The sequence below is a fragment of the Capricornis sumatraensis genome, chromosome 13 (assembly GCF_032405125.1).
Source record: "Capricornis sumatraensis isolate serow.1 chromosome 13, serow.2, whole genome shotgun sequence".
Taxonomy (NCBI): Eukaryota; Metazoa; Chordata; class Mammalia; order Artiodactyla; family Bovidae; genus Capricornis; species Capricornis sumatraensis.
In genome coordinates this window covers 27369785-27384480 of record NC_091081.1, presented here as the reverse complement: position 1 = coordinate 27384480, position 14696 = coordinate 27369785, and the positions used below count along the sequence as shown (strand labels likewise).

Below are 14696 nucleotides of genomic sequence, written 5' to 3'. Positions count from 1 at the left end.
ATAACCAGTTAAAGATGATTCTACTTGGATTTTACAGATTGAAAAACTATAATACAGTTTTAATCTAGATTCTAAGACTGTAATATTTATAATGCTTTGCCATATGTACATGCAAATTAATTTTTGTGAGATGTATATTCATACTTGCCCACTTAATGCCACTTAGTATTTTTAAAGTTAATAACACACAGACTATGGGACAGCATAGAAAAGTACAGTGTTTACAAGTCTTCTAAACACAGGAATCACATTCTGTAGACAAGCTGTCAGGTAAAATTACTCTTGGGACGCCATTTCATAAATTACTAAATGAAAAAAATATATAGTAATGTCTCCTGTATCTGACTCCATTCAGGGATGGTTTCCTTCCACACAAGTTAGCCTTCTGGATAATGGGAACATATCCTTTCAGTAGCCATTTTTATTACGTTATTACCTGCCATCTTAAGAGGCTATAAAATACAACTTCATCATCCTCATCATGAAGATCCATCACTAAAGAGCAGACTAATAATACTGTTCAGTGTCTACTTTGCCATTTTTTCTCTGCCATGTCACGCTGGCTGTCCCCTTGGCCCTGATATGGCAGCCTGACTGTCCCCAGTCTTCCTGCAGCTGCCTCTACTATGCAGTCAATGGAGACAACTACTGTATGTTGCTGGCCACACAGTTCCTGGTTTGCCCTCTAATCAAGGACAGGGGCCTGTATCTAGATTTCCTGAAGAACTGCTAAGAGAAGGAACCTCAATGTAGCGGGCAGTATTAAATTCTAGGGTGTCTGGCCTCATATTAGCATCTAATTTTAAATGATCATCCGGCTCCAGCCCAATCTATAGCCATTTCTCAGCTCTTTCCTTTATCAATGACTTGCCCTTTTCTCTCTCTTCCTCTCCCCTCTCCTCCCTGCCTCCCCCTGCCCCACTCCCCGTGTGTGTGTGTCTCTCTCACACATACCACAACCACCACCACTCACCTCCTGGGCTAAATCTCATTTCATAAATTTTCACTGATGCCAAATCAAACTCTCTTTTACATGCTCTGAATAGAAATAATACTCATTTCTGATATGAACCAGATACACGGAATTCTAAGAATGAGTAACTGTGTATTTATGTCTGCTATGAATCTATAAGCTAACTAATGTGGGGGTATTACTTTTCTTTTTTCCTCACTTCTATCCAGAATAAATAATTGAGATGACTAAAATTAGAAATCAGTGATTAGGTTTTTATCTTTAATTGCTAAGTCTCATTTTTACTGAGCTGGTTAAAATTCAATTTCAGTTCTCCTTACCCTGAGGAAATAAGAAATATATATAGTTGGTTTCCAGTTCATACCCAATCACCCTGATTTCCAAAACACACATCTATTTTTTATTACGACAGTAGAGCAGTTAATCAGAAAATATTCATAAAACTATGCTTCTCAAAGTGTGGGGACCACACACAACAGAATCACCCGAGGTACATGTTAAACACAGGCCGTGGGTCTGCTAAGAATCTCTGAGAGTGAGACAGTCTTTGGTGGGGCGTCATTTTGTTTAACAAGGTTTCTGGCTGAGTCTTCCTTTTCTTCCTGGAATCTCCCTTCTGACATAGACTGCACAGTGCTAGGTAAGAGCCCAGCACCCAGGAGGTTCTGCTGTTAGCACATCCTGTACTTCCACCCTGTTCCCGGGGTTACCTCACCACCAGTCCTGTTCTAAAGCACCAACTGTTGCTCCCAGCTAGCACTCCCCTTTTCTCTGTCTTAACTTTTGGCCCCTTCCTAGCCTCTGGTACCTTCTGAGATTGTCTAGATTTTATTGTTCTCAAGAGAGAGAGAACTAATACCAGAAGAAGCAACCATAATGCTAAACGTCTCAAAAAATAAAGCCCCTCAGTGCACCCACTGGAATGGAAACAGAGTCAGGCTTATTCTAAGAAACGCTCTCTCCCAGCAGTCCCCAACCTTTTTGGCACCAGGGACCAGTTTTGTGGAAGATGATTTTTCCATGGACTGGAGGTTGGGCAGGGGCAGGGGGTGGGATAATCCAAGCGCATTACATTTATTATGCACTTTCTTTTTTTTTTAAATATAAATTTATTTTAATTGGAGGCTAATTACTTTACAATATTGTATTGATTTTGTCATACACTGACATGAATCCGCCATGGGTGTACATGTGTTCCCCATCCTGAGCCCCCCTCCCACCTCCCTCCCCCATCCCATCCCTCTGGGTCATCCCAGTGCACAGCCCCGAGCATCCTGTCTCATGCCATCAAACCTGGACTGGCGATTCGTTTCACATATGATAATATACATGTTTCAATGCCATTCTCCCAAATCATCCCACTCTCACCCTCTCCCACAGAGTCCAAAAGACCATTCTATACATCTGTGTCTCTTTTGCTGTCTCACATACAGGGTTATCATTACCATCTTTCTAAATTCCATATATATGCATTATTATACTGTATTGGTGTTTTTCTTTCTGGCTTGCTTTATTTCTAATCTAATGCCACCACTGATCTGACAGGAGGTACCAGTCCACAGCCCAGAGGTTGGGGACCCCTGCTCTATCCCTTCCATTTACTTTTCGTATCAAAAAAAGTTCTCCCACCTTCACAGACAGCTGCCACTGCCCTTGGCTGCTAACGGTGACAGCCTCTGGTCAGGGGTCTTATTACTACAGGCTCAGCTGCCAGGGGATGGGTCTGAGGTCAGTTCACATGCCTCTACTATCAAACACATATGGTTTTCCTTATGGTGCTGTAGCCATTCATAGCCTTTTTCACTAATTTAACAAAATCCTTCAGCAGTACTTACAAAGAATTACAATATTCCACACTGTGCTAGTGTCTCAATCCCTAGACAAAGGAAGTATAAATGTGTTCTGGGTATGTAAGTTTTGCAGAAGTCACACCTCCTGACGAATGAGGACATTACTATATTTTAATTTTTGTTTCCACTTCTACCCATGAAGAGGTTAATTATGAGTCTGATCTCTTCAAATGTGAGAACTTCCTTGATAACTCTGATAGTTCTTTTCAGATTTTTCATAAGCTTAACAGAGAAAGGATTTTTAATAATTTTATAATTTAAGTGTCTTTATCAAATAGAACTTGACCAAAGCAGCTAAATGCAGTCAAAATTAGTCTAATACAAGTAAACAGAATTCAAGAAAAGGAAACTTTAAAGAAACACAGTGAGCAAAATGTAGGTACTTTATAGAACTAGGCCTTCACATTAATGGCCCCACTTCCTCCCTCCCTGTCTTCTCCTTTCACCTCCTTTAAAGCAGTACCTAGGTCTGAGGGCAGCTTTCTCTTCCCAACTCCCTCAGTTGGCAGCTGGGCCCTCTGAGGACACTACAGGGCCAGGCAGCGAAATCTCTGATGCCTCTGTTCTGAAGCAGACTTTAAATCCCACAGATTGTGTTTTTAACAGGTTTTCTTGTTCAGCATTTACGCTTGGTGAGATGGCAAGATGCTGAGCACAGCTAGTCTACCCAGGTTCTATTTCCTATAATGGAGAAACTGCCATTCTGATAACTATAATGGCAAGAGAGAAGGATTAGTCAGTCATATTGTTTCTTGCTTAGGAAAGGACTGACTGATTAACTTTTTCCCAAATAGCAGGGGCTCCCTCCAATAACTACATCAGCTTTTCTGTTTTTGTGACGAAAATTCTAAACCTCTCTCCAGTTCTTCTGATCAGTAGTAGGTAGGTGCAAAACAAAATCTGCATTTTATCATTTCTATGCAACTCAACAAGATCAGACACTTCTATTCTCTGAAAGCAAATGCTTCCTTGCAGGCCCAAGAGAGAGGAGATACATGTGTACTGATGGCTGATTCACACTGTTGCACAGCACAAACCAACACAACGTTGTAAAGCAATTATCCTCCAATTAAAAATAAATAATTCAGAAAAGAAAATGCTTTCTTTTTTTAAAAAAGAATCATATTCTCCTAAATAGCTGAAAATCCAGAGCTACTAGAATATAAAATCTGGGCATATAGATGACAACAGGACTTTTACAAAGCCATATAAAGTGGCTTTTACAAAGCAGCTTTATTATACCATTTAGCATTTATCATAAATGCAGTATCATACAATAATGATATAATACTTACCAATTATAAGTAAATCATTTCACACTAACTTACCAATGGCCTTTGTGTAATGCCTTGCACCAAGCAAAAGTTCTGGAGCCCGATACCAGAAAGTCACAACTACAGGATCCAAATCTGCTAGTGGCTTTAGAGGAGAATTGAATAATCTGGCAAAACCCATGTCAGCTAAAAAATAAAATCAATTGATAAGAACTCAGTGTGGCATGATATTATAACCATGATGACAACAGCCACTAACCTTACAAAGCAATGCTTTTCAACCAGTGGTCTGTGCCAGCACCAGATCTCCCCTTCTGAGGGAGATACAGTGATTGTGCTATTTTACGAATGAAGAGACTGAGGTTTAGAGATATTCTGACTTGTCCAAAGTCATAGAACTAGTAGGTATAGAATCAGAATAAAAATCCAGGTCTGATTCCAGATTCCTGGCTTTCAGAGACAGAATAATATTTGTATATGTTTTTAAAATAAAAGTCTAAAAGTTTTCATGATTATGACTTCTGTATGCCTATCTATCTACAATCTTGAGTCTATCTTAGTTCAACCTGTGCCAGAGTTGGCTTTTATGGACTCAGGAGAGCTGATCTAAGTATCTTCCCACCACGGTGTTCAGTAATGTCATGTTTGTGGCTTGAAATTGGCTATGGTGGGAGTATTTACATCACAAAGAACAGTGCATGCTATAAACTGGGGTGACTTTTTTCTGGTAAGCTGTTGTTACCAGAACATCACATACATGTTTTCAAGAACATATGTAGAATACGTAAGAGAATTTGTTACAACTCAGCATTTAACAAAGCTCTATACCAAAGCTAACTAATTTAAATATTAGAAGTATACAAAAGTAGTAAAAAGATTATTACTATTGATATAATAATGTACTGGTTACTATCTAATTTTCTTAAGATTTCCTAAAGAACATATACCTTATATCTATAAAGCATTTCAGAGCTTACAAATGATTTTCATACACATCATCTATCGCTTCAGCTAATCCTTATAAGAATGCTGGTTTAATAAGTATTCTCCCCCTACCCACACTTCTGTGATGAAGAATCTAAGGCCCAAAGTAGTTCAATGACTTGCCCTAAGTCACAGGGATAGGAAGTAAAAATGCCAGTACCCAAGCAAAAACCATGTTATAATTTAGCAGCTATGTTCTTAACCATGGATCCGATATACAATAGACTATACATCTGATAATTGCATGTCACAAAGGTAAAAAAAAAATCACAAAGATAAGCCTCTATAACCTGAAATAGGTAAAACATACAATATATTTTGATTATATAATGGTCCCTAGTATACTACACAATGCACAAGTAGTACATTAAAGTTGCAACTATAGAGTATCATTTAATCTAAAACCAATAGGCTATGATATGCATTAAACTTTTAATTTACAGTGATTTTATTTCTTTAGAGTTTGAATAATTTACAAGACTTTCTGAGAACGCTTTGGAGAACATAGGCCTTAAAAAATAAAGCTATCCAAGGATGCCTGTGCTGATGCCTACACTTTTTAAACCAAATTTCCCTACAGCAAACAAAAATAGTCAAAACCAGTCTACCAATATTACACCTACCTCAAAGCACTGCTTTATATATTGAATAGATGCTGACTGTTGTTGATGGCAAAGTAATATGATGGAATACTCTTCCCTCCATTGAAAAGCATTCTATTTTTAAGTAAAGGCTAAAGCCAATATTTCTCCCCTTATTCTCTACCTTCTTAGCTTTATGTAAGCCACATCAATTCACTGGAAAATGAAATCAAGCCCAGAGAAACAATACTTTTAAAAATAATTCCCATCTATTGTATGAACTTCAAAGGAATTTCAAACCATTTTTCAAATGATTACTAATTTAGACAAAATGTAACTAGCCTAAATGTTACTAACACCTATTTTCCTAAAGTTGGATATGAGTTAAATTATTCAGTTCAACAGAGGTAGTAAAATTGGGGTGTGGGTGCTGATTAGTATCAAATGACAGAAAAGCAGCAGCAGGCGATGTCTACATTCAAGGAGCTTACATAAGGGTGAGATGACAAAATATATGGAGTAGATGAAAAGGGTAAGTACTGCAAGACTAAAAGGAAAGTTGCTACTGGTCTCTATTAGGCTCAAAGTCCCTTGCAGGAAGAGGTTATGTCTCCATGGTTTTATCTGGAACAATGTTTGATAAACATGTGCAGAAGTGGACTAAGTGGAAAGTGAAACTTGAGCTGGATTCTGAAGGAGGAACCACTGTGGACAGTAAAGAAGGCAACAAGCATTTTAGGAAAGGCCCGCAAGTCTCAGATGCTGGGAGCGGAAGCCTCTGATACAGGGAAGGGCACCATGTGTTTTTCAGTCAACTATGCTTTTTCTTTCAATCAAAAAAGAACTATATTTAAGTGTTAAGCATAGATATCAAAGCATTACTGGTTTTTTAAAAAAATAATGTGCTATTAAAATATAAGAACAATTTAATCAACTAGGTTAACTGTAACTGTTCACTAGATCTGGAATACTAACTGTTGTTTACTTTTAACCCTGACTTTCTCTCTAATCTTGGGTAGAATTATAAACCTAAATTCTTAACAATAAGGCAACTAACTGGCCTGGCTAGAGTACAGAATTCATGTTGAGTAGCAGAGCTACTTGGGAGACTAAGGAGAAGATAAATTTACTGGGATAAATGTGATGACAGCATTGGAGAGCATAAGATGAGGATGATGAATTTGGTTTGGAATTAATGGAATATAGGTTGCCAGCAAGACATCCAAATAGAGAGTTAGAGTGAGAGAACAGAATTTGAGATCCAGAGCGTAAAATCATTTTCATAAAACCCAAGATTTTAAGGCCACAACTTATCAATTCCCTAAAGAAGTAACTGTACAGGAAGGCCGTGTCTCGAGCCAGTGCCTAGGATGTCTTGAAACAAGATTAGTAGGAATAAGAGACAAGAATGAATAAAATTCAGAAGTCACAGCAAAAGTAATAGAAAAATAGAATTATGTGATGTCACAGAGACCAAAGTAAAGACACTCACAGCACCAGACTAGCTGGAAGAACAAATGACAAGGCAGAAAAGGAAAACGGAGACTAAACACCGGCTACTAGACGTAGGAAGATAGACAGCAGTTTCAACAGAGGAACAGAATTGATGTCAGAAAAAAAATAATAACATAATAACAGATTAGGGTACGTGAAACCAATGTGTAAATGATTTTAGAAGTAGAGGAACAAGGGGAAAAAATTGAACAAATGGTAAAGAAAACAAAATGGATATGAGAAAATTTTATGTTAAAATTGGATTATGAGTGTTTAAAGGTGAAGAGGAGAAACTTGAGAAGGAAAGAATGGAAAAACTGTAATTAGAAGGACTAAAGTAGGAGGAAGGTACTTAGAAGCTAGAAGGGCACGGGATAGGACTGAGGAGACACACTTTCTCTGAGGCTGTTTCAAAGGCAGAGCTGTGCTGACAAAACATGGCCAGTCAGGTCATACCAGATAGCTTTGCTATCACTAGGCAGCAACGTTTGGAGTGAAAGAGACCCCAGACTTGGAGTTCAAGTCCTTCCTTTGAAAGGCCGAGTAAGCTGCCCCCTCTGTAAATCCAGCTTTACTTATCTGCAGTACCTACCAGAGGGTGGCTGTGCAAAACAAATGAGATGACATACCAAAGTGTCTATTTCAGCGTCCCCCACAGAAGGACCATCCTTCACTTCCCTTTCACGAGTGACTAGCAAAAACTTGGTACTCGATAAAAGTGTGAGGGTGAGAGAGAAACAAGTGAGGAAGGGTAGAAAGGGGATGAGAGGGAAAGAAAGCAGCCGCCCGGTTCTTAACTAACATCAACAGAATTTTTTTATGACTCAATCTCAAACTCAGAGTAGAGGTTAAAGAAAGAAAAGCTGGTTTAGAACAGCTTCTTCAGGAGCTGGGCTAGTAAATTAATGGAAGCAGCAGAAGACCAGGCAGCAGGGCGCACTTGCTTGGGGCAGGTCAGAATGAATTTGTAGCAGGCAAAGCTGCCACAATTCTGGATCATTTCTAGCACGATAAATTCGAAGAGCAAAGAAAGCAGCTTGATAAAATTTACTCTAAAATCTTTCTTAAAAGCACTCAACATTGAATAAATTTAAGTTCTATTATAAAAAAAATTTAGAATAAAGCATTGCTCAGCTTCTTTTCTCCCCAGATATGTCACAGGTATACATGATACCAGTTTCTTTTAGAACGTCCAAGGTTGCAGAGAAATTTTTAGTACAGAAACAAGACTTCTGCCAGTGCCTTAATCTAAGACTGGCAAGTAAGAGTCTACACACATACATATTCATTTGGAGAAGATACACTGGTACCTGGCACAAGACATGCAGCAGGGAGAGGGGACGGCAGGGGAGGCGTCTGGGAGGATCTGTGTGTATAAGTCAGGGTCAGGGTGGGAAGGACGGATGCAGGGAAACATTTGGTAAAGCTCAGACAAAAGTAAGATTCACGGGATTATGTTTAGGGTGACTATAACAGTAGCCTACAGCAGCAGCATAAACACATGCTTGGAGTCTTGGACAGGAATGAATTGTTGCTTGCCTCAGCTTAGAATTATAGAACCTTATTTTGGGAATGAATCTGAGGGATTTTATAAACTATCTCCATTTCCCAACATCTTGTCTATCAATGAGGAATTAATTTTAAAATTCCTTAAAATAAAGAGTATTAAAAAGGGAAACCATCTTTGCAGTCACTTTAGTTTCTTAATAAGGTATTTTAGAAATAATTACCTACCTATTTTGACTCTCCCCCTCTCAGGACCTTCTCCCATTACTAGGATATTTGCTGGTTTCTAGAAATAAAAATAGAGCATTCAAATTACTATATTCTTTTGACATGCTCTAAAATGGAAAAAAGTTCTTATAATATGAAAATGTCACTTTTGGATTTTCATCAAAACTATAATTGAATAGCAAGTACCCTCTACATTAAGCATTTGACAAACTTGAAGTTAGCACTAACTTTCCAAAAACATCCCTGCTATAGATACATCTTATTTTCAAAATTATATCATACAAATAATCACAAAGGAATTAAAGCTACCATTTCTATTTACCCCTCAGAAGTAATGACTAGTAATAATTTTTAAACCTTTACAAATTATAGGCTGTTCTATTACTGCCCACAACAAAGGCCTTTTGTGGTTGAAAATTTTTATATAAAGTCCCAGCCACAAGATAATTACCTTCATTTAACTGAGTCAAGTGGAATATTTCTTGCTAAATAGTTCTAAACTACTGTAGGAAAACATGGTCAACATTCAACAGACTCCATTAAAATTCATACACCTTATAGTTCATGCAAAAATGAAATTCCAAGTATAATCTCAAGAAGGAGGAAAATAGAAGTCAAGGCTAATACAGAGCCATATAAAGAAAAGGGTAGGCTGAAAATGTATCCACCATCTTTTAAGACTTTTTAAAAAGTCATTCTTATTTGTAGACATTTGAGTAACATTTTAAAGGAGAAATTAACAGGATTTTGTGACTAGTTGAAGGCAGAGAGGCTTTGGGGCAAGTAAGCTTCCTCTGTAAATTCTCTGAAGAGAAAATTTATGATTCATTTATTCAATCAATGAATATATTTTTAGTGTCTTCCAGGACAGTGAACCATACTAAGAATTAAAAGGAAAAATAAAAGCACATGAAACCAAACTCCTAACTTCCAGATGTTCACTATATAAATAGAAAGAAATATCAGAAGCTTTGTGTAATACTAGAAGCTAATGCTAATTATGAATTATAAAGACAGAGGTCTTGGGTTAGAGGTTAAACTAGATTACTTTTAAGATCTCTTCCAATTTGCTGGCTCTTTTTAAAGTCTCAGTGAAAACAATAAGCAGTAAAAATAAAAATGAACAGGGAGGAAATGATTAGAGTTTCCATTGTTAAGGGAAATGTTCACTGAAGGTGGGGGGTAGGGGTGATGTCCATTATCCAGATCCTGAAAAATGAACAGGAGCTAGCATGGTAGAGCACATGAAAGGTAATGACATAAGCTTAGGAGAAAAGAAGTCTGACTTGACAGAAAGCAGAAGACGAATATGGTAGGCAGCAGAATGAACCCAGACCCTGCACTGTCTTAAACGCCAGGTGAAGTAATCTGATCTTTATATTACAGGCAGCGAGATTACAGGAAGTGTGAGTGAAAGTCGCTTAGTCATGTCCGACTCTTTGTGACCCCATGGACTATACAGTCCATGGGATTCTCCAGGCCAGAGTCCTGGAGTGGATAGCCTTTTCCTTCTCCAGGGGATCTTCCCAACCCAGGGGTCGAACTGGGGTCTCCTGCATTGCAGATGGATTCTTAACCAGCTGAGCCACCAGGGAAGCCCAGGAAAGGGGGAGGCACCAGAACTGGGTATGGGTCATAAGGGCTCCACCCAAGGACTGCTCAGCGGAAGTGAAGACAGAGTTACGGAGCTGAGGAACATTTTAAAGGAGAAATTAACAGGACTTACTGACTAGTTGAAGGCAGAAGATTAAGACAAAGGGTGATAAAGATTTCACCAAGGTTTTGAGTTAATGTGACTGGAAGAATGGTGTCTTTGTGATAGAAAATTTATGAAAGGTGCTGATTTGGGAGGGGGAACAAGAAAGAGATGACGACACATGGAGTTGTGTGAGAGGCCTGGTCGCACTAGTCAGGACAGTGGACATAGGAAGATTCAGATTTGAAGTTTATTGTCACTGGAGTGTGATAATTGAAGACATGAGGCATGACTGGTTAACTATAGCAGAAAGAGAAAAACAGCATCAGACAAAAACCAAACCTTGAAAATAAGTCTGACAACTATTTATCAAAGCTCCATTAGGTATAAAACACTATATTGCAGACTTTAGGGAAATAAAGAAAAATAAAACATGAAGCCTTATCTTCAATGAACTTAATAGCTAGTAGGGAAAGAGAGAGAACTTTTTAGAGTACAAGGCAGATTACAGAAAGTACCAAAACAGCAAAAGAAATTGCTGGGATTAGATGATTCTTCTCAGTGAATATCCAGGTAGTCTTTAGGAAGGAAATGACTTTAGATGAATTTAAGAATGACTTAAGATTTTGATAAGCATAAACAAAAGAATGACTTTTCAGGCTCAGAGAACCCCAAAGTTAGGAGCACAGTCACAAAGAAAACCCACAGACATAAGCATGCTGAAGAGCCTAGAAGAGGTATGATACGGCTAGAGTATAGAAAGCTCAGGGAAGAAATAAGGCTAGGAGCTATGTTGGGAATTAAACGTCACATTAGAGAAACTACAACTTATTCTATAGGCTGAGCCGAGACAAGACACTGAGATAATCAGATCAATATTTAGGGGAAAAAAAACTCTGGTAGTATTATGAAGGATGAACTGGAAAAGACAGATGGACCACAAAGTAAAGACAGAAGCCAGTTGGAAGTGGACTACAACTGGGGAAAAGTTCACTCGTGACAACAGTCATGGGGAACATATGAGAGCATTTCAAGGTAAAAGCGCAAGGTTTGGCATTGCTGTTTTTGCACCACTTTCTCTACCCTCCATAGTCATTCGTTTAACAAATACTGACTGAGCATCTAGCAGTAACTTAGATCCTAGAGATATCATACTAAACAAAACCAGTTAAAATCCTTAACCTCATGAGCTTATATTCCAGTGGGGGAAAGAGGATAATAACAAATATACATCAGTATTGATTAGTACTGTGGAAAAATAATAAGGAGAATACAAGAGATTTCTGCATCTAGTTTTATGGCTGACTTCTGTCCATGGAATTCTCCAGCAAGAATACTGGAGTGGGTTGCCATTCCCTTCTCCAGAGGATCTTCCCAACCCAGGGATTGAACCTGGGTCTCCCACATTGCAGGCGGATTCTTTACCAGCTGAGCCGCCAGGGAAGCCCACTGTTAATAATGCTCTTGTCTTGAAAGCTGTTTTGTATAACACTACTGTAGTTGATTCTTTTAGCAGTTTGCATGCTACATCTTTTAATAGCCTTTTACTTTCAGCTTTTTTTTGAAATCAGCCTAAGTCCAGTACTATAAAACAATAATTAAAGACATATGCATTAGAAAGGCAGAAACAAGACTACTGTTATTTTCAGGTGATATAATTATCTACATAGAAAGCCCAAAGTATTTACAGACAAATTATTAGCAATAGTAAAAAAGTGTAACAGGAGGTATGGCTACTTGAACAGTATGAACAAGTCAACTGTACTTCTATATGTCACGAAAAAAAAGCTAGGAGATACAGTTTTTCAAAAGCAGCATTTCTATAGCAAAACCAAAACAAAAACCTGTAAGATGCCTAGGAATAAACATATCAAATGATTTATAAGATTTTCATATAGAACACCTTGAAACCTTCTTAAATGACATTAAGAAGTTCTAAATAAAGTAAGAGCTCATGTTTATACATAAGAAGATTCAATATAGTAAAGACATCAATTCTCCCCATAGTAATCTATATATTCAATGCAATTTCCATCAAAATTCCATCAGAGTTTCCTTGCGGAACTTGAAAGCCTGATTTTAAAATGTATGTGGAAGAGCAAACAGCTAAGAATAGCCAAGAGATTCACAAGGTATTAGGAGGAGGGGATGAAGAGAAGAATCTGGCTCGTGATTTATTTTAAAGCTATCGTAATTAAAACAGTATGAGACTGGTACAGAGATAGATAAAACTGATCAATGGGAGAGAATGGAGACCTGAGGGAATAAGAACCTCAGATCAGTGGAGAATGGAAGAATTAAATCAATAAACAGTGCTGGCATAGCAAGTTATCCAAATGGGGGAAAAATAAGTAAAATGAATCCTCACCTCATACCATATATACAGTAATTTCAGGAGGATTAAGGAATTAAATGTGAAAAACAAAACTTTAAAACTGAAGGAAATAAAAAACTGGAGTATATCTTTCTGACCCTAAAGTAGGGAAGAATTTCTTAAACAAGATACAAAGAATAACCATAAAAGGAAGGACTGTTAACTTGGCAATTAAAGCAATTTCCAATCATCAAAGATCAGGAAAATAAAAAGACAAACAGGCAGAACTATTTGCAACATGGATCAGCCACAGAGGTTTCGTATCCAGAATAAGGAACTTCTACAAATCAAGATGAAAAACAACATAACAGAAAAATGGACAAAATGTCTGCACAGGAATTTTAAAAAAGAAGAAAAACAGTTTAACCAGTAAGCATATGAAAAGATGCCACATCATATCAACAACGGGGGAAATGCAAATGAAAATCCCACTGAGATACCATTTTATTATACCTAGCAGACTGGTTAACAATTAAGAACAGTTGAGTAGGAGATAGGTCAGGGGAGATTCCAGTGCACTGTTGGCAGGAGAATAAACTGGTACAACTTCTTTGGAAAACAATTTGGCAACATCTTGCAAAACTGAACAATTGCATACCCTTCAACTGAGTAATTCCCTTTTTAGATACACTAAAGAATATCCATAGTGCATTTCGTAATCCCCATAAAAAAAATCTGGACACAACCTAAATTTCTAGCTAATAGGAAAATGGAGAAATTAAATGTGATAGAATCACACAATGAATTTTAAAAATAGCAGTGAAAATCACTGAATTACAAATAAAGGTAAAAAATGTTCAGATCTTGGAAGCACTATGTTGAGGGGAAAAAAGCACATTTCAGAAGACTATATATAGCAGGATGCCATTTTCATAAAACTTAAAACCAAGCAAAGCTAAAAAATAGCTTAAAAATGTACTGTCTAAGCATATATACAAATGTGATAAACCTATTACTTTTGAAGGGGAGAATAATAGGTTCAAAATTCAGGATGTTTGTTACTTCTTGGGAGGAAGCAGGAGGACAGGATAAGGGGGAAAAGATAAAACAGAAACAAGCTATTGGTAATGTTCCAGTTACTGGGTTAAGTGATAGGCTCTCGACTGTTATATGGTGTACGGTACATACAAATTTATCAAATATTATTTTTGTATTTATCGTACACTAAGATAATATGGACAAAAAGTAAAGGAATAGGGATAAGGTACTGATGACAGTGGGTTAGAAGGGTGTTATTTTTAACATTACTTGAGCATTCTTTCAGAGAAGGCACTAGCACCCCACTCCAGTACTGTTGCCTGGAAAATCCCATGGATGGAGGAGCCTGGTAGGCTGCAGTCCATGGGGTCGCTAGGAATCGGACACGAATGAGCAACTTCACTTTCACTTTTCATTTTCATGCATTGGAGAAGGAAATGCCAACCCACTCCAGTGTTCTTGCCTGGAGAATCCCAGGGACGGGGGAGCCTGGTGGGCTGCCGTCTACGGGGTCACGCAGAGTTGGACAAGACTGAAGTGACTTAGCAAGCATTCTTTTAAATTACTTAGACAATACTTCCATGAGAAGGTCATATTTGGGATAAGACCTGACAGAAGTGCAGTAATAAGGGAAGAGCAGTTCAATGCCTGAAGACGGGTGAACTGGAGACATATCAGGGAGGACAGTGGGTACTAGGCAGAATAGAGTGATAAGGCATTGATGATTCTAAAGAGAAGGTAACCCAAAGGAGGGCTAG

General features: G+C 37.9%; 1 protein-coding gene across 2 annotated transcripts in view; it reads right to left on the bottom strand.

Annotated features, from left to right (window-relative positions):
- The window catches only part of CDK19 (cyclin dependent kinase 19), a 167264-nt gene that overhangs the window by 14408 nt on the left and 138160 nt on the right, over nucleotides 1–14696 (bottom strand). The window contains exons 5-6 of one of the 2 annotated variants that reach the window (XM_068985255.1): nucleotides 8891–8948; nucleotides 4152–4283 (exon numbers count right to left, since the gene is read on the bottom strand). In XM_068985255.1, the coding sequence (XP_068841356.1) occupies nucleotides 4152–4283; nucleotides 8891–8948 (190 nt within the window). The remainder of the gene's footprint in view (nucleotides 1–4151; nucleotides 4284–8890; nucleotides 8949–14696) is intronic. The other variant, XM_068985257.1, reaches the window with a different exon arrangement.